Source organism: Sciurus vulgaris, assembly GCF_902686455.1.
Source record: "Sciurus vulgaris genome assembly, chromosome: 5".
Classification (NCBI taxonomy): domain Eukaryota; kingdom Metazoa; phylum Chordata; class Mammalia; order Rodentia; family Sciuridae; genus Sciurus; species Sciurus vulgaris.
The window spans coordinates 11,246,014-11,273,713 of NC_136465.1; the positions used below are offsets into that span (position 1 = coordinate 11,246,014).

Consider the following 27,700-nt stretch of genomic DNA (forward strand, 5'->3'; position numbering starts at 1 on the left):
TGGTACGGGGGATTAAACCCAGGGTCACTTAAGCATTGAGCAGCATCCCAGATCTTTTTTGTACTGTATTTAGAGACAGGGTCTCACTGAGTTGCTTAGGGCCTCACTAAATTGCTGAAGCTGGCTTTGAACTCGTGATCCTCCTGCCTCAGCCTCCAAGTTGCTGGGATTACAGGCAAGTGCCACCGCCTGGCAGAAGTGGGGCTTTTGGGAAGTGATTCAATCATGAGGGTTCTGATCTCATCAATGGGCTAATCCATCATTGGGCTTATGATTGAATAAATTAGTGAAAGATGGTGGGAACTGTAGGAGGTGGGAAAGGTGAATTGAAGAAAGTAGGCCACTGGGGGTGTGCCCTAGAAAAGTGTCACTTTTTTCTGGTCCCTCCTTCTCTCAACCTCTGTTTCTGTCCTTCCTGGCTGTCATGAAGTGAGCGGCTTCCTCCAGCACATGCTCCCATAACGATGATGTTCTGCTTTGCCTCAGGCACAGAACAATGGAGCCAGTTGACTATGGGCTGAAACATCTGAAATCATGAGTCAAAACAAATCTTTGCTCCTTTAAGTTGATTTTCTCAGGAAATTTGTCACAGTGGTGGAAAGCTAACACATCCCCTTCATACTGTAACTGTGCCCAAATCATATCTTTAAACACTGTGTGCCACTAACATGGATCTATCATCGTTTAATGCTTTGCTTTTTAAATACAGAGAACAAAAGGAGGCATTAAAAGCCAAAACAACAACAGACTTTTGTATTTATCATATACTTACCTTTACTGGAGTTTTACTTCTTCAAAAGCTTTGGGTTAGTATTTAGTATTCTTTCACTTCATCTTCCTTTAGCATTTTTAAAAAATTTGCTCATGAATAATAATTATGCAGAATAGTGGGTCTCATTGTGGCAGGTGTGCATGCACATCAAATCATTTGGTCCATTTCTTTCCCCGTTGTCTTGCCTTGCCCTCTCCTTCTGCCTCCCTCTGACCCCTTCCTTCTTCCTGCTGATTTCCCTTATATTTTCATGAGATCTCCCTTTCCCCACCTTTTTCTCTCTAACTTCTACAAATGAGAGAAAACATACAACCCTCACCTTTCTGAGTCTGGCATGTTTTGCTTAATATACTCTCAAGTTCCATCCATGTTTCTGCAAGTAATAATTTTGTTCCTCTTTAGGGATGATTAAAACTTGTGTACACCTCATTTTCTTTATCCATTCATCTGTTGACACCTGGGTTGGTTCCATAATTTGGCTGTTATTAATTGGGTGTTATAAACATGGGTATGCATGTATCTCCACTGACTTTAATTTTTTAGAATTAAATGTCTTAGTCCTGACTTTATAGGAAATGCTTTCATTTTTTGCCTATTCGGTATGGCGATGATATTGAGGTTTTTGTATATAGCCTTTTTTGTGTTGATGTTTAAGTTTCTATCCCTGGTTTCCCAGGTTTTTCATTTAATTCCTTCATACCAAGGAGTAGGCATAGCTAGATACCATGGTGGTTCCATTGCTAGCCTTCTGAGGCCCTCCATACTGATTTTCATAGTGACTGCACTAATTTACATTCCCACCAACAGTATTTAAGAGTTTGTTTTCTCTCACATCCTTGCTGGTAATAATTCTTATTCGTATTCTTCATTATTGCCATTCTAACTGGAGCAAGATGAAATCTCAGTGTAGTTTTGATTTGAATTTCCCTAAAGGCTAAAAACGTTGAACATGTTGTCATATAATTGTTTGCCATTTATACTTTTTTGAGAAGTGTTTATTTGCCCATTTTTGATGGTGTTATTTGATGAGTTTTATAAAATATTGTTTTTAAAAAATATTACTACTCTGTCAGAAGAGTAAGATTTTCTCCCATTCCGAAGGCTGTTTATGCTTTTCATTTGCTGTTAAATTGATGCCATGCCACTATTGATTCTTTGTGTTACTTCCTGAGCTAAAGGAATCCTATTGAGGAAGTTGTTGAGTGTGACTATGTATATGTTGGAGTGTTTCCCTCTATATGTTTTTTTCCAGCATTTGCAAGTTTCTGATCTTATTCCTAGGCCTTTGAATCATTTTGAGTTGACTTTTATGCAGGGTGAGAGACACATATGATTCAGAAGAATATTGGTATCATTTTCTCAGCATCATTTGTTTAAAAGGCTCTCTTTCCTCCAATGTATGATTTGGTGCCTCTGACAAGGACCAGATGACTGTTATCTGTGTGGGATGTCTCTGACTTCTATTCCATTTGTCTGCATGTTTGCTTTCATGCTGTTTTTGTTACCATAGCTATGTAGTGTAATTTGAAATGAGGTATTAAGTTGCCTTCATTGCTCTTTCCCCCCAGAATCGCTTGGCTTAATATGACTATTGAGTGTTTTTTGTTTTTTTTTTTTTCTAGTTTTGTGAAGAATATCATGGGTATTTTGATGAGAATTGCATTAAATGTATGGATTGTTTTTGGAAATATGGCCACCTAAACTATATTAATTCTGCCTATCCATAAACATGGGAGATAGTTCCATCTACCATATTCTTCTGTTTGTTTCACTGTTCTGCAACTTCTCTGTAGAGGCCTTTCACTACTTTCGTTAGATTTATTTCTAGTTTTGATTTGTTTTCCTCTTGAGGCTATTCGTAATAGAATTCTTTTCCTGATCTTTTTCCCCTCAGGGGGTTAATCTGGCATAGGAAAGCTATTTTTTTATATGTTGATTTTGTATCCTGCTACGTTACTGAATTTATCATTCGGATCTAGAAGTCTTTTAGTGGAGCCTTTAGGGTCTTCTAAGTGTAGAACCTGTGGATAGAGATAATTTGTTATCTTCCTTTCCAAGTTATATCTCTTTTCTTTCTCTTGTCAAATTGCTTTAGCTAAACTTTCAAATATTATAATGAATAGGAGTGATGAAAGTGAGCATGGTATGATGAAAGTGGACATCCTTATCTTAGTCCTGATTGTAGAAGAAATGCTTTCCATTTTTGCCCATTCAGTATGGCGTTGGCTTCAAGTTTGTTGTATATAGCCTTTATTACACTGAGTTAAGTTCTTTCTATCCCTCGTTTTTCCAGGACTTTTATCATTAATTTTTATTATTAAAGTGTGGAGAATTTTGAAAAGGCTTTTTTTTTGCATCAATTGATAGGATTGTGTGGGTTTTGTCCTTGATCAATTATGTGGTGTGTTACACTTACTGATTTGTAAATGCTGAACCATCCTTGCATTCATAGGATGAAACCAACTCCATTATGGTAGGTAATCTTTTTGCTGTGTTGCTGAATTTGCTTTGTTAAGATAAATTACATGTTATGAGGAACTCTTGCATCTGTGTTCATCAAGGATATTGATCTGTAATTTTCTTGCTGTGTCTGTATCTGGTTTTAGTTTCAGTAAGATATTGTCTTCATAGAATGAGTTTGGAAGTGTTCTCTCCCTATTTTATGGAACAATTAGAAGAGTGTTGGTACTAGTTCTTTAAAAATCTGGTATAATTGAACTGTGAATTCATCAGGCTCTTCTTTGTTGGGAGCTTCATCATTACTCCTTTAATTTTGATGCTTGTTTTTGGTCTGTTTAGGTTTTTCTATACCCTCTTGGTTGGATTTTGGTAGGCTGTGTCTAGAAATTTATCTATCTTGATTTTCCAATTTATTGAAATGTAGATTTTTCACCATAGATGTCTAATTTCATTCCATTACAATCTGATAAGACACAAGGAATTCAACTTTTTTGTATTTGCTAGTACTTGCTTTATGGCCTAAAATATGTTCTACTTTGAACAAAGTTCTATGGACAGTTCCAACCTGCCTTTTCTTCTTCTTCCTATTCTTTTTTAAGTTGAGGATCAAATGCAGTGATGCTCTATGATTCAGTTATATCCCAGTCCTTTATTTTTGGACCACTTCTCCCTAGGTTGCTGAGGTTGGCCTTGAACTTGCAATCCTCATACCTCAACCTCCTGTCACCTGGGGGGAGTACAACACCTTGTTTTGTTTTGTTTTTCAATCTATAATTTTACTGAGTTTCTTCTTATAATTTGGCTAAAGGTGTATCAGTCTTGAGGAACCACCTTTTTGTTAATTGAGTCCTAATTATTTTATTGTTTCATTAGCTTTGGCTCTGATATTTATTCTTTTCTTCCTTCTGGTTTGTTCTTGTTTGTCTAATATCTTGAGATGCATCATTAGATCCTTCTGATTTTTTTTAAATGTTGGCATTTATAGCTATAAATTTTCCTCCTAGAACTGCCTTCATTTTATCCCAGAGGTTCTGATAGGTTGTATTTCTATTCTCGTTTGACTTTAGGAATTTTAAACTTCCTCCAGATTTCTTCAGTGACCCACTCATCATTCAAAAATGTACTAACTCCATGTTTGTTTAGTTTCTGTATTTTCTTACTATGGATGTCTAATTTCATTCCATTACAATCTGATAAGGCACAAGGAATTCAACTTTTTTGTATTTGCTAGTACTTGCTTTATGGCCTAAAATATGTTCTACTTTGAACAAAGTTCCATGGACAGTTGTTGCAACCTGCATGGCTGAAACAGAAACAGGCAGAGATGATGGGGGACTGAGACAAACACTTATAGGAAGTTGGGACCAAGTGGAACACCATCCTAGGATGGAGAAACAATAACCCAGAGCTATCTCAGCATGATTATTATATAGCTTTTATCATTAAGACGGTTTCTGTGCAAGGCAGTCTTGAAGGTGAAAGCATTAACAAGCAATTAAAATTATCAAGTTATACTCCTAATTCTCTATCCCCAGCAACTGGTGTCTGAACTCAGGGTCAAGACTGACCCTGCTCCATGCCTTGAGCAGAACTTCCTCAGGCAGGGCATCACCATAGCAACTGGACAATCTTGTCCTGCACCTTTGCACAGAAAGTTCCCAAAGCAAATGCAGCTGCAGCCACAAGGCAGTCAAAGACCAGGATCCAAGTCACCACTCTCCACAAGTAGTTGGAAAAAAAATTGTTGATTGTTGAATGAAATAGTATTTAAATGTCTGCTAAGTCCATCTGATCTTTATTGTTTTAACTCTTGTGGATTTTATGTCTGGATGATCTATTAGTGAGAGGTGTATTGAAATGACCCACTATTATTGAATTGGGGCCTGAGATTATGTCAAAAAATGTTTCCTTTATGAAATTATATGTGACATCAAGGGCATAAATATGTACAATTGTTTTTCTTATTGGAGTGTTACTTTTACCAATTTGTTGTGACTTTTGTCTCTTCTAATTTTGGCTTGAAGCGTGCTTTGATATTAGGATAGGCACCCTGCTTGCCTTCAGATTCCATCTGCATGGAATATCACTTTCCATCCTTTCAGCCTGTGGTTGGTTTTGCCAATGAGGTGCGCTTCTTGCAGGCAACATGTAGTTGGGTCCTTTTTGTTTGTTTGTCTTTAAATTGGAGGCTGTTACATTTTTGAGATCATTTACATTTGGTGTTATTAGAGGAGTGTAATACTTCCTGATGTTGTTTTTACTGTGATTAAATAATTTCTCATTTGCTTAACTACTCTTCTAATGAGATTTATTCTTTCCTGAGTTATTTTTATCTCATTTGTATGTTCCAAGCCCTGAAGGCCTTTAGAGTTTCTGCTGGAAAATCTGTTCTGATTGGCTTGCTGTTAAAGACCCGGCATGTCTTGCAGCTTTTAAATTTCTTTGGTTTTGGATTTCTGGAATTTAACTGTATTGTGAAGTGGAAGGCTCTTTCCTGGTCTTATCTACTTGGGGTTCTAAATGCCTTCAATATCTGAATTGCTATCCAATTCCCCAGGTTTGGGAAATTTTCTGGTATGGCACTTGGTACATTCAATTATGGTGCTTGATTCTGGTCTTTGCTGGGCAATTTAGAGAATAAAACAATATATTTCAATTCCCACTAGAGGGAAATATTGTGTTTTTGTGGAGTGCCTTTTAACTATATGATCCTTGTCAGAATGATATCTAATACTTGTCATTAATAAATTCTACCATTCAAAAAGGAAATTATAATTTTACCCACATTCTTCAATATAGGAGAGGATGGAATTCATTTTATAAGGCAAGCATTACACTAATCAGACATTAAAACATAACAAAACTATTGATCAATCAATATCCCTCATGAATATTGATGCAAACATACTCCACAAAAACATACTCCACAAAGATACAGCAAAATGCCAAGAACACAACACTGGTTCAACACTTGAATCTCAATGGAATCACCACATCAACCATTTTTTAAAAACTACATGATCATTTCAATAGATGTAGAAAGAACATCTGACCAAATCCAGTCTTCGTTCAAGATTAAGAACTCTTACAAAATTAGGAATAAAAGTAGTTCCTCAACCACCCAGCCTATCAGGTCTCTACAAAAATCCTAGAATGAACAAACCTGGTGGTAAAGATGGAATGTTTGCCTCCTGATATGGGGGACAAGGCAATGATGTGTCTGCTTTCGCTTCCCCTACTCAACATCACGTTAGAGGGTCTATCCAGTGCAGAACAATAAAAAGAAAAAAAGAAACTGGGAAGGAAGTTCAGAAGGAAATGAAACCTGCTGGGTGCAGTGGCACACACCTATAATTACAGCAGCTTTGGAGGCTGAAACAGGAGGATTCAAGTTCAAAGTCAGCCTCAGCAACTTAGCGAGGCCTAAACAACTTAGCAAGAACCTGTTGCAAAATAAAAAATGAAAAGAGCAAGGGATATGGTTCAGTAGTTAAGTATTCAATCCCTGGTATGACAAACAACAAAAAACTTACTAATAATATGTAAACATGACTGTCTACCTAGACAACTTAAAATAAACCAACATAAGTTAATTTCTCAAGGTGTCAGAATATAAGATCAATATACAAAATGTATTTCCTAAAATAAAAAATCTCAACAAAAGTACCATTGACAGTAGCAAGCACTTCATGCAGTACTTGTATGTACAAGATCTGTATGCTAAAAATGGAAAACACTAATAAAACAAATGTAAGACAAATTGAGCAATATGCTGCATTTACAGATTGGAAGATAAATATTAAGATGTCCACTCTCCCCGACCTATGGATTCAGTGAGATTATCATCAAAATCTAAGGAATTGCTTCCTTTTGTTTTCTTGAAGTCAATGACATGATTCTAAAATATGTACAAGTAAAAGAAAAAATAGCAAAATATTTCTGAAAAAGAACAAAATTTAACCAGGTGTGGTGCTATATGCTTATAATCCCAACAACTCAGGAGGCTGAAGCAGGAGGATCTCAAGTTTGAGGCAGCCTCAGCAATTTAATGAGATACAACTAAAAATTCAAAGAAAAATAGGCCTGGGGATATAGTCAGAGGCAGAATACTCCTGGGCTCAATCCCCAGCACCACAAAAGTCAAACCAGAATAAAAAATGCCCCCAATATTCAATTACATAAAACTAGAGTAATCAAGACAAGGTACTAGTGAAAATGGACATGTACTTTAATGGAACAGTTCAGAGACATTCACACATACAGCCAACTGGTTTTCAACAAAGGTGCAAAGAAAAACCTTGAGCTACATGTGGTACATACTGTATATCACCTTTATAAATGAACCATACACTAAAAACTAAAAAAAAAAAAAAAATGAACCACAGGATGTCAAAACTGAAAAATTAATAAATTTCTAAAAAAAAAAAAGCAACGATTTTAGAAATGACATCAAAATATCCATTAAAGAAAAATTTAGGGGTTGGTGTTGTGGCTCAGCAGTAGAGCACTTTCTTAGCATGTGTGGAGGCACTGGGTTTGGCTCTCAGCACCATATATAAATGAAGAAAACAAACACCATGGACAACTCAAAAAAGAAAGAAAAAAATCTATACTAACATACTGCTTTTTAAAAAAGGCACTGTTGAGCCAGGTGCAGTGGCACACACCTGTAATCCCAGCGTTTGGAGAGGCAGAAGCAGGATTGCTAGTTCAATGCCAGCCTCAGCAATTTAGTGAGACCCTGCCTCAAAATAAAAACGGCTGGGGATACAGTAGAGTGCCCCTGGCTTAAAGCCCCACAGCCCGGGGTGGGGGTGGGGGGGTCACTTGAGGGAAGAAAAAAGTCTCAGATGGAGAAAAATATTGATAAAGCATGTCTGACAAAGGTGTTGTCGCTATAGCAATTGCCATATTTGAAAGATGAAACATGAACAGAAATTAGGTTGTTTCCTTTTCAAATTTACATAGATAGAACATGGGGTTTTGTCCAGTAATAATGAAGTGTGAAAACATGGGTAATCCCTTATATTTACGGCAGAATTTCTTGGAATTTCGGAAGGGAAATTTGCCAGGTGTACCGGATTTAAAACACTTCACGTATCACTGTTCCGGTGGTTGGTCCTGGGGATTAAGCCTGGACCAAACTACATCCCAGACCTTTTTAAAATTTTAAGACAACTTGGTGGATCTCACCAAGTTGCTGAGACTGGCTTCAAATTTGGGATTCTCTTGCTTCAGCCTCCCAAGTCTCTGGTACTACAGGCATGTGCCATCACACCCACTAATACATTATTTTTAGGAATATATCCTAATAATTTTCACACCAAGATGGGTATATTCATTTTTCCAGTATTCCTACTTGAAAAAACAAAATGTCAACAGGGATTGGCTCAATAATGGAATAAGTGAGGCATCAGACGTGAGAATCTTGGTTATAGAGAATGAGGAACTGCTCAAGATGTAGTTATTAAGTGGAGAAATAAGACATGTAAATGTGACATGCCTAGAAGAGCAAAACCAAAAACCACACTCAATGTGATGGTATTTTTCTGTGCTTAATGAAATTACTGGGGGGTCTTCTTTTGGTGTCAAGGAAGAAACCTTTCTTGGCTAGGTAAATGCTCTTGGTGGCAATATTTTTCTATCTTAAAAACAAAAGTCCAAAAAACAAATGTATTCAGAATTCTATTTTATAAGGAATTTAGACACTTTATGGGCAAAATGAAATTCCTGGTCTCCTTGTAAAGGTGGGAGGTACTTAAAATGATACATGGGATCCTATTTCACAAATACATTGTCTTGACTGAAAACAAGTGCAGCTCAGAACACCAGTTACATTTCTGCCACTTCCTTAATAAGGTCTGACCACACCAGACATTACCACTGACATTTCGGCTCCACCACTACTGGGTCTTCATTTACTCCAGAGTCATGCTGAACAGTAGTTGCATTTGGGAATGTCAACCTGGACTTACCTTCCGTTTGATCCCTGACTTGGCTTTTAATAATAAAGCTCTCCTATGTTCTCAGTACATTATATATTCTATTCAAGACTCAACCAATGCCCCCTAGTGGGAAAGCCCTTAAAGAACTTGTTACTAATCAACTACAAAGGAGCATTAAGTAGAGTAACTGTAAAACTAGGATAAATGAGTCCCCCTCTTTGACCAGTTTATCATTACTATTATTATTTCGTAGTGCTTGGGACCAAATCCAGCACCTTGAGCATGCTAATCAGGCACTCTACCACTGTGCTATGTACTTAATACTTAGCTCTGTTATTCTTTTTGTTTTCCAAAATCCTCTTTTTGGAAATCCTATAAAAACTAAGCTTTGCAGAGTGCAGTAGCACACACCTGTAATTCCAGGAACTCAGGAGGCTGAGGTAGGAGAATCACATGTTTGAGGCCAGACTCAGCAATTTAGTGAGGCCCTAGACAACTTTGCAAGACCCTGTCTTTAAATAAAAGGGCTGGGTAAAGCACCTTGGGTTCTATCCTCAGAACCAAAAAAATCAACACAAAATCAAACCCTAAGTTTGTAGCTTTAGTGACTTTTGTTGGACATGCACTGTGCCAAGGTGTGGAGGACGTTTTCAAGTTAATACTTTGAGCCTGTATCAATGGGAGTGTTAAATTCTAATATAGAGGTAATAGGTTGTACACTCTAATACCACTATGTAAAAAAAAAGTTGAAAATTAAAAATGTTGAAACAACTCAATGGTAAAGAACCATTTGAAAACACTCTCAGACTTCATAGGTTAATAAAGGATCTAATTATAGTAATAACTGAGCTAATAACTGAGTAATCTGACTCATATGCATAATTATAAAATGAAGCAGGGTGAGTTTCCAAGACTTTTTTGGGGAGGAGTGTAAACAACTTTCTAACTATGCTTGAAGTACCTACCACAAACAGAGATACATAAAAGAGTGATGTTCTCAAATACAAAAGGATAGTGACTTGATTCTTGATTATCTATCTTATCGTTTTACTTTTTGGTGCTGGGATGGAACCTGGGGTGTTTTATCACTGAGCTACGTCCCCAGTGACACATGGTCTACAGTTGCTTAAGCTGTCGTCGTACTTGTGATTCTCCTGTCTCAGCTGGTTAGTTACAGGTGCCACCATGCCCAGCACCTTCCCTGTTTTTATTTTTTGGTGGGGGTGGCACTTGGTGTTGTTCTTCCTGAAGTGTACATTATTATCTCCACTTCAATTTATGTGAGGTAGAAATAAGATGTTCAAGCAATATTCCCAAAGAAAACAATTTAAGTTTCACTAAAAAGGCTTTGATCAGTACTCATTCGCTTTCACATGCACAATTTTCCAGTAAACACATTACTCTTATAATTACACACTAAGAGAAGCTCAGTGTTCATATTTCTAGTTTTCATTAAAAAGTCTCTAATCAAAATTAAGGTTTTAAAGTTTAAAATAAACCTCTTAATTTTGAAAAAGAAAGAAATGCATGAACATAATTTTTTTCTTTTAAACTCACAGACTAAGGGCTTCACAGAAGCCTAAAACCCAGTAGTTAATTGCTACATAAAAATGTGTTTATATTTATAAATTAACTATTCTTATTCTTATTGCCCAGCCACCAAGTAAAGATCAAAGAAAATTAATAGAATAAATTTCTTCTACCATAATCATTTGAAAAAGGTTAAGGGAAAGACTGCATTACTGGCAAGAGAATAGGAATTACAAACAACTTGACAAGACTAAGTTTATTCTATAATTTTTATTAATAAAAAAATTAACCATGACCATATAAAATGAGTGGCTGGGCTTATAGTTTGCTACACCAAAGAAATTAAAAAATACTTGTGATAGTGTTACAATAATTTATAATAGTATTCCCTTGATAGAGGCATTTTAAATTTAGCAACTGTTTCTCTTAAATATATAAAACTAACCTCTAGTGGCATGGATGAGTATCATCACAGCTACTGATGAATAAAAAAAGAATTTTGAAGAGCTTTCTCATGGTTTTATCTCAAGACATACAACCAAACTGCAGGGAAACCACCTCCCAAATAGATCTTCTGGAAAGCTACCCAATCAGAAAACAGAGCATTATTGATATTGCTGATAGGGAACACCCCACTTGCAAGTCAAATGTGAAGAATAAATAACACAAATTAGGAATGCACCCCCAAGGTCCCCAAATCAATTAGTAAAAGTGCCATTAAGAATTATCAAACATATAATCAATGTGTTTAAATACAAATTCAAAATTTAACTCCAAAAGATACAGTGATTTTATTACATAAAATTTCTCGTGTGCTAAAAATGTTAACTTACAAGATACGATAATAATATTTGCATAAATGTAGAGGGAATTATGGTGGAAATGTTTGATCATTTTTTCATTGTTGAAGATGAGAACAGAACAATAAGTAGTGGAAATATAAGCACTCCAGTCCTCTACATTCAAGGCTGTTATATTACTGCTCAACCAAAATATACAACCATTCTTTAATGATATAAATGGCTGCTCGATTCATCTTTTAAAAATAAAGTCCATTTTTTCTCTCATTAAAGCTTCTGCAGGTCTGACAAAGGTACATCCCACCTGTTAACAACAGGGGTCCTTTTCATCTTTGGATGAAGTGTCACCACTTAGGGAAAGCGCAGTCACATACAGATCACTAGACTTTTATTTGAGGCAGCAGTTGGAGTCCATTAAGCACGTTTTAAACACTGTACCTTTAAGTTTTTCTTTAATATAGCTCTGGGAAACCAAACAAAAGAAAAATGTCTGCGGCAAAGTACATCTCATTCTGATTCAATTGCAGTAAAATATAAAAACAAAAACAAAAAAGTAGTGCGGTGTCAATTTAATCTATGGAATCACTCAGTTTCTGTTCTACTGTATGAATGAGTCACAAAAAAAGCTTAACTTGTTAAAAACATTTTAAGTCTTTGACTTAATATTTAATAAGGCAAAAATTAAATTAAGCACTATAAAAAATCTTTAAAAATTAAGTTCTACAAATTTGGTTCTCATTTACAACAATTTCATTAACAGATATCGAGTTAAGTATAGATACAATGTATCCAATACCCTCATAACTACAATAAAAAAAACTAGGAGCATTTATAGACTGAAATCCTTAATACCAATATGTATTCAAACCATGTTCCAACAGAACACCTGTCCTTTCCCCACGTAGAAGAAAATATGTTACAAATACTTAACAAAAATACCAATAAAACAATGGAAACCCATTCATTTCACTGCGCCCAAGGGTATGACACAAAATACTGGCTTAAAGAGGTAGATTTAAAAGAAAAAGAAAACCAGATTCTCCATTCTTTGTCACTTTTATTCAGTAGTAGTTTTTTTTTTTTTTTTTTTTTTTTTTCCTTATTTTCAGTGCCAGACATGGCAAGGAGTGATTACAGCCAACTGTTATTAAAACATTGTTCGCAACATATACCCCCTTTATCACTGACCCCAAACTGACTCATTTTGTGTGTGCTTTCGTTCTTTCTTAATATACCACCACCAAGACTGGGTGGAAGGAGCAAGGGTGAGAGAGATGAAGGGGGAGAGTCCAGGAGGCCAGAGAGGAGGAATGCTACAAGCCACAGTAAGAATGAGCTGTATTTAATTTAAAAAAGGGAGAAGGGGTGTACCCCACAAATGATACAGTAATGAGGATACACAAATCCCATAGCATGACTGAAGGCTTTCACTGTGTTTGACGTCATCACAATGGAAGGCATAAAAAGTGGAGTAACTCAATGTTGATACAGTCCAATCTAGTCCATTAGGCAAGATGGTGCAAGAAGTCATTTAAATTAAAAGTGCCCTACCCTTACCTAAATGGCTAGCAGACATGGAGAACACTACAATGATAATCCACAGAGTTTTCTCCATGTAGCTATAAAAATGTGTTGTCGAATGGCACACTGTCAAACACTGGAAAGGGGTGCCACAATGGACCTCTCTCTTTTATAGGTACGAATGCTAGATTCAACTATCTCAACTAAGCAGGAAGTGGGCTCTTCTGCTAGGAATGCCAACCCTAATTCACTTTGTCTTGAAATATATACAGATTGTTTGTAGTAGCTACAGCAATGATATTTTCCTTGGGGTGCCAGGCCGTATGAAGGATTTTCTTATTGAAGTCTAGACTGTCAACACTTATTTCATCTTTCTTTCGCTTGCCGCTTGCACAGACTTTGCGTGGCTTCAAAACCGTGCGTGGCTTATTGTTTTCTCGTGATGCTTCTAGAGTTATATCTCGCTTTGTGTTCCTGTCGAACATTCTGAAGAAATTATTGTAAGATCCAGTCATGACAACGCTGTGAAAGTAGAAGAGTCAGTCAAACAAACGAACAAGGGGCTGAGCCACTACAGTGGCTCAGGGTTAAACCTAACCTAGTATTCCACAGAAAGTAGCTGCTTCAAGCAGACGTGAATGAAGGGGACAAGGCTGCTGGCACAACTCAATCACTGGAATAAGCCAGAAATACACTGGTTAACTTGGTTCTATCAGAACTATACCAATGCCAACAGCATCTCAAGTAAAACTTCTCTTAGTACTGAGTTATCTTTGTTGAATATTTTTGAACTAAATCAGCCAGCAAGCGTTGCTTCTTTTATTGGTACTAGGGAATGAGCCCAGGGGCACTTAACACTGAGCCACATCCCCAACCCTTTAAACAAAATTTTTTATATTTATTCTTTTTAGATACACATGACAGTAAATATGACATAGTATACATACACAAAGTATAACTTATTCTAATTAGGATTCCATTCTTGTGGTTGAATATGATGTAGAGTTTCACCAAGCATGTATCCACATATCAATATGGGAAAGTTATGTCTGATTCATTCAACTCTGTCCTAGTCCCACCACCTACCCCCACTTGCCAGCTCTTTTTCTTTCTTATTTTGAGACAGGGTTTCACCAAGTTGCTTATTAGGGCCTCACTAAATTGCTGAGGCTGGCCATGAACTTGTGGTCCTCTATCAAGACAACCTTCAACTAAGAAACACTCTAGTGAAGAACTGTTCCAGAACAAAATATACGGCTACATATGAAACAAATAAATTTAACATAGGTTCCTAGCATATGCACTGTACCAGATTCTTTGTTATAAAGGACATAACTGAGACAACTGGTAAAATTTGAACACGATCTGTGGACTAGATGGCAGCACTGCATCTACATGATTTTCTGCTTTACAAGCCTGCATTATCATTTTGTAGGAGTGTGTCTGCCTTTAAGAAACACTCATTACAGAAATTCAGGGGTAATGGACATAACATGTGGTGTTTATGCACAACTGGTACAAAATTAAAACGTCACAAATTAATGAGCACCTCCTACCCCCACTTAAGGAAATAGCTGTAGCAGTGCACCACGCCCTATTACACACACAAGACCTCCCTTCTTTCCAATCTGTCCATTTCTCCCTCTTTCTCACTTTTCCTTCTTCCTTCCTGATACCTCAGATTCAGTAGAGGCATTCAAAGGCAATGCTTGCTTATTCCTACCAAGAGGAGCCAAACCAATACTGGAACTTACATAAAACCAGATGAGTATAATATAAAAACCAGACAAAAGATATACGTTCCAAGTACTACCACCCTCGAAAACACCTAGTATCATGAAACCTGAATCATATAAAGCCTCTGTAACAAAAATACTATCAAATCAAGTACCACTACTTTAAATACAAGTTTTAGAAATTATGTTTTAACTTGAACACATTAAGTGGTAATTAAATACCAAAAATTGAAAATAAGACTCGTTTAATATTTGGAAATAATGACATATTTTGATGAAACAGTAGCTATCCTCTGGCCTCAAGTGCCCAGATAGGTTAGACTACAGGTGTGTACCACCTCGACCAGTGAGAAACGTGATGTCTCAGGTTCATGAGAAGAAAACATCTGAAGACACTTAAATAATGATTTAAATAAAACCTTTTGTTACAGATGTTTTATTTCATATTACTAGTGAAATCAATATGTAATTTTTATCTCAGTATTGCTATGCTATAGCTAAAATTACTAAATTTATTTTAAGGAATCCTTGGGGAAAAATGAAGTAATTTATGTCAACTTAAAAAAAAGTTGGCCATTTTTTTTTAGCTAATGTGGCAATTATAATAAGAGACATGCAATAGCAAGTTTATTTCTAATAAAACTCATATTCAAATAACAGGTTCAAATTAAAATCAATTACCTGTCAGATCCATTCCAACAACATTCAAACTTGTCAAATATGCAGTCATTTTCATACAGTGAACACAGTTTACTTCTGAGGTATTCATGTACCTGGGGAAAAGACAGATATACTTGGTTTACCTAAAGAGCCTATGCACTCAAATCAGGAAAATGATTTAACAAGTCTCTATCTTAAAAAAAAAAAAAAAAAAAAAAAAAAAAGGTACACACATACACCTCATCATCTTAAATCTCAATCTTTTTTGTAACAATAATAGCAGTTTTTAAAGAACCTTTTACAAAAACACAAACCACCCCTAAGGAAGCACATTTTCCTATAGTATAACAGAAAAAAACTCCCTCTGGACATGACACATGTACCCTGAAATACCTGACTAAAACACTCAGGCCAGAAAATATTTGAAAATGGCACAGACTAAGAAAAGAATATTAGAGCAATATTTGGTTTTCCGTCCACTAACTGCTGCTAAAACACTGCTTATTTCCTTTAAAATGCCATTTTCTGGGCATACATTTAACTTGGGCTTATATTTCCAAGTAAATGCATATGCTATGCACAGTGCAATGATGCCTTGGTTTGGTAATACACTCTAATGGTTACTAGGTGTGCATCATTTAAAATGTTGATAGTATCACTTCTTATTACTTATTCAATGTCAAAAGCTAATGAAAATGTATCTACTTTTGGATTATTATTTCATATTTACTCATATTTAAAAAAAGAAAAAAGTAAATCTAGTATTTAAAAAGACTGAGAAACATGATACATTTCAACATTAATACTGCTAAATTAACAAAGGAAATATCACAATATTTGTTGTAATTGGAGGGAAAAAAAGGAGATTATAAACTATTCTTTTATTGAAATAGAAGTAATGATAATAAAGTATACTCTAAATCAGAATTCTGCTTTCTTTTTTAAAACACCCTAATCTTATTTTATTTTATTTTTTGTGGTACTGGGGATCGAACTCAGGGCCTTGTGCTTGCAAGACAAGCATTCTACCAGCTGAGCTATCTCCCCAGCCCTCCTAATCTTATTTTAATTGTCCATTTTACTTTTAGTACAGAGGGCTTGCAACTCATGTGGGTTTAGGATTGAACATGGTAAGTAATGTTAAAAAAATTGAGAAAAATATCCCCAAATCACACACAACAGAGCAAAGCAAGATGACTGTATAAATTCAACAAAATTATGAATTTGTACAGGCTATGTATGCAAATGATGTGACTCTATAATTATTAATCCAAGTTAGCATAGGTAGGAATTGGGAAATCAGGTAAACCATCAGCTAGGTTACTGTGATTCGGCAACATTTTACAATGCATGTAGTTCATACAGTGTTTCTCACCAAATGATTAAAGAGTATGAAGCTAAGGTTCAAATTAATAATCCTCAATGGGAATGGGGAGAAGGTAAGGATAACTAGAAGATACATTAACCTTAGCAGTTACACAAATAAATACAAAGAATTAACAAAATCTCTCTCTCTCTCTCTCTCTCTCACACACACACACACACACACACTCTCTCTTACTTATTTTTGGGTGCTGGGGACTGAACTGTAGGGTACTTAAAAACTGAGTTACATCCCAAGCCATATTTATATTTTTTTATTTTTATGTGGTGCTGAGGATTGAACCCAGTCCCTCACACATGCTAGGCAAGCGCTCTACCACTGAGCTACAACCCCAACACTTCCTTTTTATATGTTGAGACAGCGGCTTGCTAGGTTGGCCCAGGCCATCCTGAAATCCTGCCTCAGTCTCCCAAGTGGCTGGGGTTATAGGTATGTGCTACCATGCTGGGTCCCCAAATATATTTTGAAAACAAAGCAGCACTTTATATCTTTGCTTCTGTTTCAATGTAGTATCGTATCTTATTTTGAAATTTCAAAGACCATTAGGGAGAATCTTGGGTGGTTTATAGGTTTGTCAAAGGATATTTAGTTCGAGAAATTCTGTTCTGATTTTATTGGAACTATGAAACATAAAGAAACCATTATAACCATTAGACAGCATTAAGTATTTCCTACACTACAGTCCAGGGCATAATAGGTTTCTGTTGGCCTCTGTCTCATGCTGGGCTTTCTTGTCTCTGGGTAAAGGGTAGTGGCTGGCTGCCAAGAAGAGAATCCTCAAGTGATACCCCATAACAGGCAATTCCTAAGCCATCTGTTGAGCTTTCCAGCCCCTTTCCTTTAGTGAAAGACAATACTGCTGGCCCATAAGACACCTGAGTGACATAACTACGCACACTAAACCGAAGCTCTCGTTCCATCACTCTGCATGCTCCCTTAGCAGGGAGTGCACTTTTCTTCTCACTCACGTGTATGCAGCAGCACACAAGCTTGACAATACTAAACCAGACACATAATAAAATCTCAATTAAGCAGCAAAACTGAACAGACAACGTGTGTGTGTGTGTACACTTAAACATACACATCCACACACACACATTTAACATGAGGAAAAGCAACATATTCATGGGTTTCTGAGAGGGAAAACCTAATGGTGAACCCACACTACACTGGGATTAACACACAGTAAAAAAATCCTTCCCTATAAACACTTTAAAGTAAATAAGGTAGATGTTCATTGAAAGAAAAATGCAAGTACCTGGTATGTTTCCACGGGCCTGTTTTCCATATTTAAGTCCCAAATTTTGACTGACAAATAGTCTCTAGTCATCATATAGCGACCACTATGGCTGAATTTTACATCAGAAATAGAAGAGATGATTTCAGAAAAAAATGACCTGTTACTGGGGTCTTCAGGTTCTTCAAACACTAAAAACAAGCCAAGGAAAGAGAGAAAAGAGTGATATGTATAATATTCTGGGTTGGACAAGTAATTTTCTGAAACAACCATTCATAAACATCCTAAGAGTGAAGTAAAAATCACAAGCAAATAAAGAACTGATGATTCTTTATTATAAGATGATTTTTAAACATCTCTGGCTTTAATAACAATGTAATTCCCCTAAAAGTTTAAGAAAATGACATATTTTGTTGGGGGTGGAGGTTGTTTAGCTGGGAACTGAACCCAGGAGCTCTTTATCACTAAGTTACATCTGCACCCCTTTCATTGTTTTTGAGACAGGGTCTCAGTAAGCTGTAGAGGCTGGCTTTGAACTTTGGTTCCTCCTGCACAGCCTCCTGAGTTGCTGGGATTACAGGCATGTGTCTGGCAAAAATGACCTGATATTGAAAGCTGAAGATGCAAAAGTGTGCTGTACCTTCCAAAGTCATAAGGCTAATTTAGTCAAACCACTCACCTGAGACCCGCAACTTCAGTGGACCAGACTAGTACATTCTGCAATATGCCTAACTGACTCTACCTATATCATCAGGGTGAAAAACATGTCATCTTCACCCATCCAAATTCATACCAGGATTTCTTTCTAGTGGCTACATAAAATTATTTTCATAATAGACATGCACCTATTTCCTGAGTTTTAAAAACATTCAACTACATGACAATAAGAACACTGCAACCCCTTAATTTTTTAAGTCAGTGGTTTTCAAACTTTTTTCTTTTAAGCTAAGATTACCTCTTCTTGAGATAAGTCTTCCTAGGAAGTTCAAAACAGAAAGAAAAGTAGGAATGAAGAGGGAGGGAGCAAAAGAGAGGAGGTGTTCTACTTGAATATTGTGCTGCCCAGAGAATAGCATTCCACTAAAAAAAATACATTCACTGGGAATCAACAGATACAGCTCCCAGGGAGCCTTACTATGTTTTTCCATATTAGGGAACAACCTGTAATGCCTCATGGAGTCAGCAGTTTACCAAGTACAGGAGGCTCTGGGCACATATGACTAAGCTAGTTTCAGGCAAATTAAATATTATTAAGGAAAAATGCAATAAACTTACGTTTAGAATGCCTATCACAGAGGGCAGATGCCCTCATGTCACATAACCGAATAGTTCCTTTACTGCTGCTGTATACAAATGTGTTACAGCTATTTGGATGGAATTCTGCTGCTGTGATCACTTCTGTGAGCTCTTCCATATTGGCAGGCTTGATATCCACAATATCTAGATAGGATTTTATTAAGGAATTTTCACTTGGAAAAAAAAATAAGCAAATATAATTCTGTATTTCTCAAACCTAAAATCCATTCAGAGACCTAACAAGTATTAAGTCTGAATTGCACTCTACTCTTCTGTGAGTATATATCCCATAAGTATTAGAACCTTTAATGCTAAAAAACCAAATAGTTCTTACAGGAGTACAGGCAACTTTTAAAATACAGAAGTCTTTCTTATTATGATACAAATTCTAGAAATCATAAAGCAAAGACCAATAAATTTGGCTTCATAAGTATTAGAGAATTCCAAACCAAACACCTCAAGAGAGTAAAAAAGGGATATTATTTGCGCAATCAACTCAATACAAAAAAAAGTACTTTTAAAAGTATGGGTGCATGTAAATCCAGTGGGAAAAAAACAGAAAAGAATAAAAGGAAATACAAGTGACTGAATATGAAAGATGTCTGAGTTTATTTAAAAAAAAAAAAAAAAAAAAAAAACAAGACTTTAACTAGATTGGTAAAGATTCAAGCAAATACGCTCTTATATACTTATTGACAGAGTATAATAAGGTTTTTAAATTTTTGAAACAAGCTATTTGAAAAATATATATCAATTACCATTGATCAAGGCTTTAAAAAATAAATGCATACATTTCTGTATTTATATATATTATATGAATATGTATCGTATATAGGTTGATACATCACATACATATGAACTGAAAAATTTCAGAGGATTGATATGAAGAGTAAGAACAGGGTTTGGAAAAATTCTTTTGACTTTATATCATCTTTCATCATGACATGTGTGAATTTCCGTTTCCAATGTCAATGAGAATATTTTTAAAATTAAAATCTCAAGTACGATACTCAAAAATTTTTTAACCAAAAACTCAATTATTAAAAAACCAAATTTCTATTTTCACAGATACAAATCTCTTAAAATTCCATGAACTAATTTTGAAATCAATGCATCATGCCATTTATCTTATCAAGTAACTCTTCCCCAGTGTTCACTTATACACACGGAAAAAATAAGATGCCACCCATATTAAAAAAAAAAAAAAAAAAAAAAAAGGAATAAAAAACATAAAATAATACAATGAATTTAATATGGGCATAACATGCTTTCTTTACCATATACCAAAAAACAAAACCAAGTGGATACTAAAACTTCTGTCTGTAATTTCCAGATGCCAAAGATTAATCCGCAAATCATCTGCAGATAAATAAGTTTCATAATCACTATTAATAGAAATTGAGTTGATGTGGTATGTATGAGCATTGGCAAATATTCTTCTTGGACTAGCCTCAACCATTAGGTCCATGGGTCTAAAGACTGGCACCTGTCAATAAGACATAAAAAACAATTTACAATAAGTTCAGTGAGCAGCTAAGGTTCAGAAGACTTCATTATTTTAGTTTTTGTGAGAAAATAAAACAGCATGATACCACAGGCTTAAAAAGCAACTGATGTTGATCTTTTCAAATCTGAAATGTGAAGAAAAAGTAAACAATGTGGATAACTTGCCTTCTTTGTTCCAATCTTTTACTTGGAAGATATGCAAAGTTAGAGAAGGGTTGTGGTTCAAATTAATGAGGTAAAAAAAGAAATTAAATCATAGTATCTTGGTATTTTTTAAGTCACAACTAAAACTTGTCCCTTTCCATTTTTTTGATCTCCAAAGAAAATGAATCTTGAAATTTAATCTTGCAAGAACTGACATTCCAACTATGAAAAAGAGCAGTGGTATAGTATAAAACATGCTCTTCTGTTTCATTCCTAGTTCTGACCCTGGCTACAACATGGCCTCTGTTTAGTTTGGTTTCTATGTTTAAATGGGAGTAACTCAATGTCCTACCTTCTCACAGAATTATTAGTGGGGGCTAAGAATTGTAATTGCAATTATTCCTATTCTTCTTGGAATCTAGGCTATAATACGATATGAACATAAAACCCAATTCATCTGAATCATTTTTAAAGTACTTACTCGTAGTGTAGTAACTGTAGTAGGATCTCTATACCTTCCGTCTTCCTCTTTCAAGTTATAGCCTTCTGGTCTTTTGTCCCTTTCACTGATTTTCCATAATTTTATTGTTTTATCTGAGGAGAGAATAATGAAAGTCCTCAAAAATAAATAATACTAATAAAATTTTAAGATACCTTTCATAAGCCACTTTGGATTTCACCTAAAAGAATCTTTTAAAAAATCCTGTATCTAATAAAAATTCCAATTATCATGTGAACAAAAACATACACAGAAATTACAAATTTATACATTAATGGTAATCATAAAATTCCACATGCTATCCAATCAAGTCACAGCCAGATCTCTATCCCTTAAAAAGAACTAAAACTACAGGGGAAAAAAATGGACGTATATAACCACATGTTTATGAATACACACAAATAAGTACACAAATATGCTAGGTATCGAACTCAAAAAAGATAAGAGAATGAATGATAAACTTAGTTCACACTGCATATTACTTAGAACTGGAATGGAAAGGCCTGGATCCCTCAGTTCACTTTCTAAGCAGATCCTATCAAAGACTCCACAGATTCCTTCATAGCACTGGATGCCTCCATTTTAAATGTCTTTTTCCCTTTGTGTCATGGATTTCTAAGTATGAAACAACTCCCTCAACCAAAAAAAATTGGTTGATTAAAAGCATATGCCCCAGACCCTTCAAGAAAAATATTCTTCATGTCAAAGACATATAAAAGAGAATTTTTTAAAAAATAAACTTTACTGTTAACCTTATTTTTTTCCTCCCACAAGGGCAGAGAACTGATCTAAACAAGTACTCTGCCACTGAGCTAAACCCAAATGCCTAAAAATAAACTTTTAAATAAACTTTTATTTTAGATTTAAGTTTAGACTTAGAAAAAAGTGCCAAGACAGGAGTGTTCCCATATGCCCTTCACCCAGCTTGCTCTGATGCATCTTATGCAACCATGGTAGGTTTGTAAAAACAATGACATTCCCCCTTGCCATACTCTATTCTTTGGAAGCGAGTCATTAAGCCCAGTTCACACTTAGAGCCATTTTATAAAAGCCACGCAAAACAATTCCTAGAGAGACACCACTGATTCTCTAGCCTGCTAATCTTCATTTGCTTTGTTTAGAAGAGAATTTGTTGTTCCTGTAGATGCCTTTCTCAAAAGAAAAACTAACTTTAGTAACCTGTAATCTATTCTTTCTAAATTCTATGTAATCTTGTCTATAATTCTCTTGCAGCTAAGTTCTATGTGTTTCCTACGCACTATTTAGTGTGTATGTGCATTTAAATATTTAGACACAAGTATTGCCTAAAGTCTATATTTTGGAACAAATAAAATCCGGAAACCACTGATAATCAAGATGACAACCCTGTCCCCCCGTCCCTACCGCTGTCTTCTGGCCTGTTTAAATTCATTATCTTTATTGAAGATCAAGATAAAGAAAACCCAATAGGCTTTAACAAACATTTAGAAGGGTGAAATTAATTTATGTTTCTTACAATATTATATGGAAAAAAAAATCCTAAAAACAAACTACCTGAAAAATTAAGATAGATAAGACTTCAAAGACTAGGTAAATACCCACAACTTTCCTGGAGAGGACTTTTAAGATTCTCAACAAGATCTGTCCCTCCCACAGTTTCCACTTGTGTTTCCTAAAACTGCCAAATAATTAAAAGTTCACCTCTGGGGCCCACCTGCCACATGCAAAGAGGCAGAGCAGAGAAAAACGCTGCCAAGCCTCCTTTGTGGGAATGCAGCTTTGTCTAAAATTCCAAAACTTAAGCTGTTAGAACAACCCATTTCTGAGTGTAATTTGTTAATATTCGTATAATTAAGACTCAAGGTCAACAGGCTGGACAGATGTTTTTGCAATGTAGCAGGATGAAGAAGGAATAAGAGAAGTTGGGTATAGTGTCACCCGCCCATAAACCCAGCAGAGCTCAGGAGGTTGAGGGAGGAGGATTGCAGGTGTGAAGTCGGTCTCAGCAACTCAGCAAGCCCTGTCTCAAAATAAAAAAATTAAAAAGGGCTGGGGATATGATTCAGTAGTTAATGGCAAAAAAAGAAGTATCAGAGAAAGGCAAAAGAAGAAAAAAAGAAAGAATAAAAACACTTGGGGTTGTGGCTCAGTGGTAGAGCGCTTGCCTAGGATGTATGAGATACTGGGTTCAATCCTCAGCACCACGTAAAGATAAATAAATAAAATAAAGGTATTTCGCCCATCTACAACTAAAAATATTAAAAAAAAAAAAAAAGGCTTGAAGAAATTTCAAATGAGACAAAGATACCCCATAGTAGTAGTTTCAAACTTATTTTTATGAGTATAGCGACTTTTTTAACACTGGGGTATAGGGTGGGTTATCATGCTAGCTTTCAGAGAAAACCACACAGAATGAAGATCTCACTCCACTTAACAGATGTTATTTCTTCCAAACTGCTTTCTGTCCTTTTAAATAAAGCTTTCAGATGCAGCTTGAGTCCTCCTCCTACCTCCATCCTGTTCCCATCCTATCACCCAGGCATAACAGCTTAGAAAATCCCATGCCAGGTTTATCCTCCCACCTTGGATCCTATTTTTAAGCACTATTTTTTTTAGCATACACACAAAACAATGCAGTCTCCATTTGTTTGTATTTTATTTAGAATTCATCACGACAAAAATTTACAATGTTCTCTATGGAGCTTTCAGATAATTTATGATATCAATCAAAAATTTGAAAATTTAAATTTGAAAATTTAAATGTTTATACTAAATCTATTAATTCTGTCTAGAGATAAAAACTACAGAGAATCACACAAACCTGACCCAGACACTGGAATTTCCAGTGGCCTCTCCCTCCACTGAGTTTCTGCAATATTTAAGGTCTAGAAAGACTTATCTGGTGATTATGTTTCCAGAGAAGCAAAGCAAAGCCTCTATAAAACATGTTACCACAGAAGCCACTTGAGTTTACACTCTGCAAATGTCTAGGTGCTAGAATTTCTCCTATTAATAGTGAGGAGTGGAGAAAATAAAAGGTTTCTCCCAACCCATGTTGCAGCCTCAGAAAAGATTTAATCTAAATTTTTATACACTTGCCATCTGGATTCTGAAATGTCTCCTCAATCACTCTAATGATTCTCTTTAGACCCAAGATACCAAGTAGCAGTGATTTATAGGAAAAAAAAAAAAAAAAAAAAAAACCACAACAACAAAATTATCCAATTCTTAACTTGTCACAAAGGGCTTCAAATTGTAGAGTCAACTCAAACACTTACACTTAATAGAATTTAGGTACACTTAGAAAGGAGGACCAAAGAAAATTAACATACTCCTTACACATGCAAAGTTACTGTATTTAGTACAACAATACTATAACACAGATATCATCTCCAGTTTGTTGATGAGAAAAATTCAACTGGGTATTAGAATTTGCACAAAGTTACAAAGCTGAACAGTGATAGAAATAGGACCAACCTAACTCAATGGTGAAGCAGCTCATTCTTTTCACTACAAATAGGACATACACTAAATAAAAACTGGTACCCAAGAATCTAAAAATTTCAAGTAAACAAAAAACAAAAAACAAACAAACAAACAAAAAAAACAGAGAAAGAAATACAGATTACATTCTGTACAGAGAAGTAAAGTTTCCTAATGTCTCCCACAAAGAACTCTCATGACAACTCCTGTTGGAAAAGGTGAGCAACCCTTGTGGGATAGGTACAGGTAGTAGGCACTGGAAGAGGAGATGTGTACTTACCATTGGTAGACAATAAAAACTGAGCAGCATTTTTTTGGGGTAACCACCTGATTTTGTTGATCTTTTCTTCTATTTCTAAACTTTTCAAGTAGTCAAACTCTGGTTCATGGCTCTGGAAGGTGCTGTAAACATTATATTCTCCTCTGCTATGAGACTGAATTTTGTTCTAAAATGAAAACAAAAATATTTGGATCATTGTTGATTAATATTTCAAAACAATATGTAATCAGTTCCAACACACCCTGCAAATTCTGGATGGTCCATTAGTTAGCTTTATATCTTAAATACAATTATATTCTGTTTTCTACATTTAAAGGTCTTCAAGGAATAAACAGGAAAGCTTTCAAAGGGGGTCGGGGGAAGCAAAAGCTTAAAAAATAAGCTTCATTCAATAGGAAAACAGTGGATTAATTTGATTACTAATTCACTATTATATTATAGGTTAGAGTCATACTGATAACAACAACAGTAATCCTGAACATCTATAATAAGGAAGTTTTTCTAAAAAGCACAGATTTAAAAAAACAAAAAACCTTGCTCAGAAAAAGCTGGCTGAGGCTATACTTTCTTTGTCTACTTCAGGGTCAATTCCCACCTGTTATTAAAAAAAAAATTTCCCCCTTTCCTTTCTGATGCCTGTCTTTTGGTTATTTCACTGCTGAAAAACCTTAGGAGTTCCCAGAAATGCAATGACCTCACCTTTGGATCTGTACCAAGTATCCCAAGACCACCATTACAGGGAACATAGCTACTGATTAAATATACATTCAGCATTAGCCAGCAAAACCCCCATCCCTCCCCACCAAAAACGGCTTACCCTCCTTAAACTACCTTTCTTATCTTACAAGTCTTATACACACTAATGATTTATTTTAGTATCAGCTTGAAAAACACAAAACTTAAATTGCTGGATAAAGGTACTACTTGTGAGCTTTTTCGGTTAACACTTAATACCTCAGTAAAAAATGAGAATTATAATCATGTTTACAATTTCATTTGGTCTATCACCACACAATTAAAAACGCTGTCCAAAAAAAAAAGTATGGTTCAAAAACAAACAAACTATGGAAAAACAGCTTAAACGAAGAACAACTGGTTATTACTATGGACAACTATTTTAAATAAAAGTGAGTTATTAAGTGAAATGTTTAAGATTATTGGATAAGAATAGCCTCTTACTGGGGCTGGGGATGTAGCTCAGTCATAGAGCGATTGCCTATTATGCCTGAGGCCCTGCGTTCCATCCCCAGCACCACCAAAAAAGAGAAAAAGAAAGGAAGAACGAAATCCTATCATTAGTCTCCATATCAAAAGAAAACCTGTTACGTAATGTTCCAGGTTGATTTTTTCCAGTAACTCAATGATCTGGATTGCTCATTCATGGACAAAGCTACATTTGAACCCTTGAATAACAGTATCAATTATCAGTGAATAGGTTGGCTGATATTAATACAAAGCATACAACAGAACATAAGCTGCCTTGGAGATATGCAGGGGGTGATAAAAATCATATTCAGAGTCTTTTCTCATTACCATACTTATACTCCAAATTAGATCATATAATAGCTAATCCAGTAAATATATATATTTGATCACTTCAGAAGAAATGCCATAAATCTTCCACCAGAATTACTCACCCAGTCTCACAAGATTTTTCATTATGTACCAAGAAAATGACAATATACTAAGCAGCAATTCAATCTTTAATATAAATACTGTGTTTGCAACTTTGTTTTTTCATTCAACACTTAAATGTGACGTGTTTACTAAGATTTAGAAGGGACAGAGACTTAAACTAGAGTCAAAAGCAGAAACTGATCGAGGTCCATACGACTCAGGTCATCAATGTAAAGAGCAAGGGCGAGCCATGCAATGAAGTTTTTGAATAAAGTAAAGTACAATGTATGCAAATATGTTCAGAAACAAAACAAGAATATCCTTCTGAAAACTCAAGAATAGCAGCATGGGTCTCAACAAAACCATGGGGGAGTTCAGCAATTGCAATGGATGGCAAGAAGCACCATCTGTAACAGGAAACAAAAGTACATCACAAATGTATCACACAAGGAGAAAATTATGTCTAGAAAGTTGAAAGACACCACATATTAGCCTCTCCTCTCCTGAAACACCCCTAAAATTACTTAACAATTTTTAACAATATACCCACAGGACAAAGAACAACAGCAGAGATAACAGCAGCAGTAATATAAAACAAATGCACAAACATACAGCAGGCTCCAGTGAGCTCAGCCCTTAGCTGGCAGTGGGACTTCCCTGCACTTGGCCAGGGGGCATTTAGATTATAATGACTATGACATCACTCACTATTCTCTGCATGAATCAAGTATGGTGAGCCAAAAAGAAACAATCGCATGTGTTTAACACTGTGCCACTCGAACAAGAAGGCATGGAAATCAAAGGCGGCTTTCTGGGTTTTGTCTAAGAAACAGAAACAACTCTTTTAAGTC

General features: G+C 35.6%; 1 protein-coding gene across 5 annotated transcripts in view; it reads right to left on the reverse strand.

The window, feature by feature from the left end:
- Positions 1–12,517: 12,517 nt before the first annotated feature.
- The window catches only part of PPP2R2A (protein phosphatase 2 regulatory subunit Balpha), a 61,191-nt gene continuing 46,008 nt past the window's right edge, over positions 12,518–27,700 (reverse strand). For all 5 annotated transcript variants that reach the window (XM_079139035.1, XM_079139034.1, XM_079139037.1 and 2 more), the window contains 7 exons: positions 25,233–25,398; positions 21,473–21,585; positions 20,650–20,827; positions 19,321–19,485; positions 18,067–18,236; positions 15,446–15,537; positions 12,518–13,550 (listed from right to left, as the gene is read on the reverse strand). In XM_079139035.1, the coding sequence (XP_078995161.1) occupies positions 13,271–13,550; positions 15,446–15,537; positions 18,067–18,236; positions 19,321–19,485; positions 20,650–20,827; positions 21,473–21,585; positions 25,233–25,398 (1,164 nt within the window). In that variant the 3' untranslated portion in view covers positions 12,518–13,270. The remainder of the gene's footprint in view (positions 13,551–15,445; positions 15,538–18,066; positions 18,237–19,320; positions 19,486–20,649; positions 20,828–21,472; positions 21,586–25,232; positions 25,399–27,700) is intronic.